The 7,014-nt window shown below is 43.0% G+C and overlaps 1 protein-coding gene across 1 annotated transcript; it reads right to left on the bottom strand.

Moving 5' to 3' along the window:
• Positions 1-1,629: 1,629 nt before the first annotated feature.
• Positions 1,630-2,595, bottom strand: LOC140508896 (olfactory receptor 2AT4-like). The gene has a single exon (XM_072616801.1). The coding sequence runs from the start codon at positions 2,593-2,595 to the stop codon at positions 1,630-1,632; it is 966 nt and encodes a 321-aa protein (XP_072472902.1).
• Positions 2,596-7,014: the final 4,419 nt, after the last annotated feature.

Raw genomic sequence — 7,014 nt, 5'->3', positions numbered from 1 at the left:
CGCAACTACTGTCCCAGATTGTTAAGTCTTATCAATTCTGTCCTCATGATGCTGTTAACATCTGTTCCCTTCTCTCCACTCATATGGCTACCACCCTGCTCGAAGAACTCATCATCTTTGTCCTAGACTTCGACAATGTTTTCCTAATTGGCCTCAAGTCTTTTTTTTCTTGAATCAATCTTACATGCAGCTGCCAAATTGATATTTGGTAAAGCACAGGTCTGACCGTTTTATTCTCCTACTCACCAGTTTTCAGTGGCTCCTTCTTTCCTCCAATATAAAATACAAATTCTTTTGTTTGACATTTAAGGCCCTTCACAATTTATCTCCAGTTTATCTTTCCAGACTGATTCCCCATTGCTTCCCTTCAGTGCACTCTGTGTTCCCATCAAATCTGCCTACTTGCCATTCCTTGTACATGTCCTTCAAGTTCCTACCTCCGTGATTTACACAGGCTATCCTCCATGCCAGGAATGGTCTTCCCCTTCACTCTTTCCCTTGGATTAGCTAGCTTCCTTTAAAGGTTCAGGTCAAAAGTTGCCTCCTGTACAAGACCTTCCTCATCCCACCAGGCTATTAGTGCTCTCTGCTCTGTAATTATTGTGTGTGTGTCTTTCTATCTATCTATCTATCTATCTATCTATCTATCTATCTATCTATCTATCTATCATCTATCTATCCATCCATCCATCCATCCATCCATCCATCCATCCATCCATCCATCCATCCATCTATCTATCTATCTATCTATCTATCTATCTATCTATCTATCTATCTATCTATCTATCTTTGTATTGTCTTATCTGGATATATATTGTTTCTCCCTGGTAGAAATATAAAACTCCTTGAAAGCAAGGACTTTTTCATCTTTTTTTTGCTTCCCCAGAGCCTTGTGCAGAGTAGGTGGTTAAAATAGTACTTTCTCAGTGGTTTCTAGTTTCAATTAATTCTGTTCTCTGGGTACAAGAAGAAAAAATGTAATCCTCTCCCACATTTCCTCCAGATATTTGAAGAAAGGGGGCAGCTAGGTGGCACAGTGGATAAAGCCACTGGGCTTGGAATCAAAAAGACTCATCTTCAAGAGTTCAAATCTGGCCTCAGACACTTCCTAGCTATGTGACGCAGGGGAAATCACTTTATCCTCTTTGCCTCAATTTCCTCATCTGTCAAATAAGTTGGAGAAGGAAGTGGCAAACCATTCCAGTATCTTTGCCAAGAAAAACTCCAGATGAGGTCACAAAGAGTCAAACACAACTGAACAACTAGAAATTTCAAGAAAAGTACAATATTCCCCTAAGTCTTCTTCAGTCTAAACACTCTCAAATCCTTCAATCATCCCCCATATTAAACGATTTTCTGTTCCTTTCCTCCATTCTGGCTGCCTTGCTTTGGCCACTCTCTAGCTTGACAAAGTCCTCCCTAAAATGTGACTGCCTGATCCGAAAACAATATTCCAAATGGGGTTTTACAGAGTGGAGAAGAGCAAGACCTTACTTGTTTAGAATACTTAGCCTCTCTTAATGTAGTCTAAAATTGCATTTGCTTTTTTGACTGCCAAATCATACTTTTGATTCATATTGAGTTTGCAGTCTAATAAAGGTCCCGGGTCATTTTCCTATAAACTAAAAGCTAAGAGTTCTTCAAATGAGGAAATATTCTTAGAAAGACAGTCTTAATGGCCTCCTTTACATCCTTGTTCCTCAGTGTATAGATGAGGGGGTTCAACATGGGGGTCAAGATGGCAAAAATGACATTGCTAAGCACATGAAGGTCAATGGCCATCTCCATTCGGTAGGACACATAGGCCACAGCAATGGATGAGTAGTAGGTACCAACGACCAGAAGGTGGGATGTACAGGTGGAAAAGGCCTTGGCTCGACCTTCCTGGGAAGCAATCTTTAGAACAGAGGCCAGGATCCGCCCATAAGAGAAGAGGACTAGGAATAGAGGCACGAAGGAGACAGTCATGGCAATGCAGAAGCCAATAAAAGTCTGCTGCTCGGTTCCAGAATTCTGACAGGCAGCCCTTACTACAGCAAGGTGGTCACAGAAGCAGTGCTCCACTGTGGCCCTGGCTGTGTACTCCAGCTGGGATGTCTCTACCATCACAGGGGCTGGGATGATCAGTGCCATGGCCCAGGCGCTTGCTGCCAGCCTGGCGTTGGCCTGTGGAGTCATACGGACAGGATAGTGCAGTGGGTGGCAGATGGCTTCATAGCGATCATAGGCCATGACTACCAGGATGAAGGATTCCATGACCGTGAGGGTATGGAAGCTGTACATTTGCAGGAAGCAGCCAGCAAAGGAGATGGTGTTATATTGGAAGAGGAACATGGCCAGCATCTTGGGCACAGTGGTGGTGGTAAAGAGAACATCTAAGGCCGAAAGGTTGCACAGGAAGAAATACATAGGCTTGTGGAGCCTGGAGTCTCCCATCACAGCCACGAGGATCACAATATTGCCCACAACAATGAGTGTGTAAAGGGCCAGGAAGATGAAGAAGAGAGGGAGAGGGGCCTCCTGAAGAGCTGGGAAGCCTAGCAGTACGAAGACTGTCATGGGGGGAGGCATGCTTTGATTATTACAGTGAACCATGGTGACCCAGGACACCTGGGGGACAGAGAGGGTAATGGGGAGCTCAGGTAGAATAGAGGCAAGATCCCTGAACCATGATTCAGGAGACCCACATTCTTGTCCTAACTCTGAGTATTAATTCCCTGTCCCTTCTTTTGGTCTCACTTTCCTCTTCTGGAAAGTGCATATGACGATCCTTGCACTGCATAGTTGTTATGAGGAAGGCACTTTTAAAATGCTAAGGAAATAGGAACTCTTATTATTGTAACCCAGACCATGAAGGTCCCTCTTTTATTCCCTGAGTCCCCAAATACCCAGTGGTACTATACTGGCACCCATGTCTGAGATGTTGCCGTTGAATCTAGAACTCACAGGATCTCAGAATCACCAGACCTTAGAGATCACACCCTGCCCCTTCATTGCCATTTTTTTAAATTTTCATCCCTATTTTACACAGGGAGAAACTGAGATCTAGAGAAGGGAAGTTATTTGCTCAAATTAATACAGTTACGGAAGAAGGATGATAACCTATATCTCCGCACTTTCAGTCCAGAGGGTCTTCCAACATACCATTCAATTTAATACATGCATGAACGGGCCTTTGATAGTCAACAAAAAGGTACCTTACCTTTTCTCTTCAGAGATTAGAGCTGCCTTATATCTGAAACCAGCAAAAATTCAATTTTCATAAACCTTTTCTTAAAAATGAAATCCAGTTGGGAGTCCAGTTGGGTCCTAAAGGGGATAATAAATAACATGAATTATATGTTACACATTTAATATAGAGTGAGAGCAAAGAAGTAAAAAAAAAATCATGTGAATCCTTTCAAGTATGAATGAATTAGTGTGAATCCCTCAGGTGTAAATGAATGATTATTGTTCACAGATCTTCAACTGCTTTTATCAAATGTACAAAAAAAAAATGTGCCCAGAATAATAGTTATGCTGTCGTCATGGGACAAATCCACGAAGGCTTTAGGCAACAGTGACTGAGGTCAGAGTGACACCACTGGGTTAGGTTCTTGGTCAGAAGAAATTCAACTGAATTTCAGACCCAGGGTTAGACCAGAGGGGTTCCAGCCCTGTTCTGGAGGAACTGAAGGTTGGGCCTGACTCAGGTGAGTATTAGGGTAGAAAAGTGGCAAAGAGGGTGAAAAAGGTAGTAACCCTCTTCCAGATTGGTCTATACTCCTTGGCTCATTGTCTGCCCATAGATTTGTCTCCTGGCTCTCTGCTTTTCATCACTTTTCCTCTTCCTACACTCTTCTGGAGCAGTCTGAGACAGGAGCTGCTCAAATACCTCTGAAAGGTAATGACACCTACCCATCTCTTGGCCTCTTTCTATTCTGCCTTCCTTTCATGACCAGCTCAAGATGTACCACCTCCAACAAGCCCTCCTGGACCACCTCAAGCCTCCCTCTGATTCCTATAACCCACAGAGTCTGTACCCTGCACTCTGCTATATGTCTTGTACCATTTGATAACTCTTGATTTCCCATCTAGCTCCTTGGGATGGGTCTTCTCCTTCCTTCCATTTCCCTACAGAACCTAGCCCAAGGCTTGGCTCATAGCTGTTCCTTAGTACCTGGGCATGTGGCCAAGAAAGCTGAGAGAAAAGAAGATGAGTTTTGGTCCTGGTTTTGCCAATGACTCACTCTGTGACCTTGGGAAAGTCATTATCTCTTTAGGGGTCTTTAAAAGATGAGAGGATTGAGCTAGGTGATCTGTAATTTCATAGAAATATAGACCACATTAGATCTGGAAGGGACCTGACATATTATCCAATCACATAGGAGGGATATAAGGCTTAGAGAGAGAAACTTGGTTTCTTCAAGGTCACAATGCAAATACAGTAGCAGGTCTTTCTTAGCCCTAAAAATCTATGATTCTCTGGGTGACTAAAGACACATTGGTTCTCTTATACCATCTTCTCCCAGTCATTGAGGATGATCTGTTTTGGGAATAGGAACTACCTAGAGTAGACAGCCCTGGGGTGGACAAGTCCAGACTAATGTCTAAACCTTAATCCATTGAGCTGCAGCTTATCTCTTCTTTCCAGATGAAAAAGGCTGAGGGTTCTAGACCCTGGCTGAAGATGACAGGGGCCTTTGAAGACTGAACACAGAATGTTAGAACTGGAAGATAGCTGATAGAATCATAGTATTGGAAGCTGGAAAGAACTAAACCAATAGCAGAGTGATACAATGGATAAAGGGCTGAGCTTAAGGTCATAAAAATGGATTTAGATTCTACTTCAGGTACTCAATGACTGTGTTACTCTGGGAAAATGACTTACCCTCTCTGGGTCTCAGTTTCTTCATCTATAAGATAAAATTGTTGGACGCAATGATATCTAAGGCCCTTAAATCTAATGGATTAGAGCTCTAAATCTGTAATCCTATATCCTAAGAGGCCATCTAGTCCAACCCTCTCTATTTACAGATGAGGAAACTGAGAACCAGGAAGGGAAAGGTCATGGTTAGCAGAAACCAGGTGTTCTGACTCTGGGCTGAGGGCTCTTTACTCTGCACTATTAGGTGTACTGCTTTTCTCTAGACAAGAAGAATGAGACTGCCACAAGTGAGGGAAGGTTATTCATGAGCTGCAGGAAATCTCATGATTCTTTGAACTTGAACTAGAGATTGAGAGCTTCTGCCTATTGGGGTAGTTTTGGTTATGTATGAGTCTGGGGAAGGACTCAGTTTGGCGCATTAGAGGTGGACTGGTCTGGATGGAGCAAGAGGAGGCTGAACTAAGATCTTCTGGGACAGGACAGGGGACAAGTAAGCAGTAGGAGATCCCAAGGTAGCCATACAGACTGAGAGTTGGGATCAGGTAACTTCCCTTGGACATGCCTGTCATGGCAGCTTGGCAAAGCAGAAAATTGACTCTGGAATCAAATGATCTGAGTTTCTGAATCACACACTTCTAGAGATTGATGCAACCACAGAGGGTGTCTCTTACAACCTGTCCTTGGACAGAAATTCCCTCCATAACTCCCTGACAGGGAATCGTTCAATTTCTGCCTTAATGCGTCTGGTGACACAAAACTCACTACCTAACAAGGCAACCCACTCCACTTGGGGACAGCTCTAATGGTCAGGAAGTTTCTGATTGCAACTGAACCTAAAGCTGAGACTACAATTTCTATTTCTTGTTACTAGTTCTGCCCTCTGGGGCTGAGAACATGACCAATCTCTTTTCCACATGATAGCCCTGTGGAGACCTGGAGAAAGTTATTTCCTGTCTGAATCTTCTCTGCTCTGCCACAAGACACTCCATGTTTCATCTCTGTGCCTTGGCACTGGCCATCACATGTACCCGGGGATATACACCTTTTTTACATCTGTCTTTTCATTTAAGATGCAGCCTAAGAACCATCGTCTTCACAAAACCTTTCCTGATTCCCCTCTCCATATACTGGTGCTCTCCCTCCCAAACTACCTTGTATTCAACTTCTTTCTATATATTTTTATTTATTCACTTTATATTTTTGAGATGTATGCGTGTGTGTATGTGTGTACTTGTTACTATGTAGTGGCTAGGTAGTTTACTGAATAGAGCACTGGACCTAGACTCAATAAGACCTGAGTTCAAAATCAGACTCTTACTCTAGGTAAGTTATTTAACCTCTGTCTGCCTCAGTCTTCTCTTTTGTAAAATGGGGGATACCAATAGCACCTACTACCCAGGGTAGTTGTGAAATTCTTAGTGCAGTGCCTGGCACATAGAAGGCACTTCATATGTATTCTCTTTCCCTTTCCCTACTAGTCTCCACCATGAGAATATAAGCTCCTTGTGAGTGTTTAATTTCTTGTTCTTATATAGCCAGTGCCTACCACAGTACCTGCTTCATACTAAGTATTTAGTAAATACTTATTGATAGATCAAATGAAAGCTCCTCGCTGTTCTGGGTCTCAGTTTCCTCACCTATAAAATGAAGTGGTTGGATTAGAGGACTTCTAAGGTGCCTTCCAATTCTGACATTCTCTATTTTTTTCTAAGGTTCCCCTCCAGCTCTGAGACTCCATTTTCTCATGATCCGATAACCTTAAGTATCTTTGCATCCAAACCCCTCATTTTGTTGAGGGGAGAAACTGAGGCTCAAAGATAGAAAAGTGTTACCTGCATATGTACAGCAAGTCATTGGCAGAGCTGGTGTCCTGATTCTGATTCTCTGACTATTTCTACCACATTACATATTAAACAGCTAGTGTATGCCTAGCCCTGTGAAGCATAGAATGCAAAGAGAAAACACCATCTTTGATGTCAGATAACTAAGTGGGGACTCAAGAGATAGAGAATGGTACAAGGCATCTTCTAGAATGTAGAGTGTAGTTTGTAAATGGAGGAGGAGTAGAGGAGGTCAGAGGAGGGGAGAAGGTGGAGGGCTTCCTGGGGGAGATAGGTGGGACTTGAGTAGAGTCTGGAAGAAAGGAT

The sequence above is a fragment of the Notamacropus eugenii genome, chromosome 5, assembly GCF_028372415.1.
Source record: "Notamacropus eugenii isolate mMacEug1 chromosome 5, mMacEug1.pri_v2, whole genome shotgun sequence".
Taxonomy (NCBI): Eukaryota; Metazoa; Chordata; class Mammalia; order Diprotodontia; family Macropodidae; genus Notamacropus; species Notamacropus eugenii.
The sequence above is the reverse complement of the archived record's forward strand: the minus strand, read 5'-3'. Positions and strand labels throughout refer to the sequence as shown.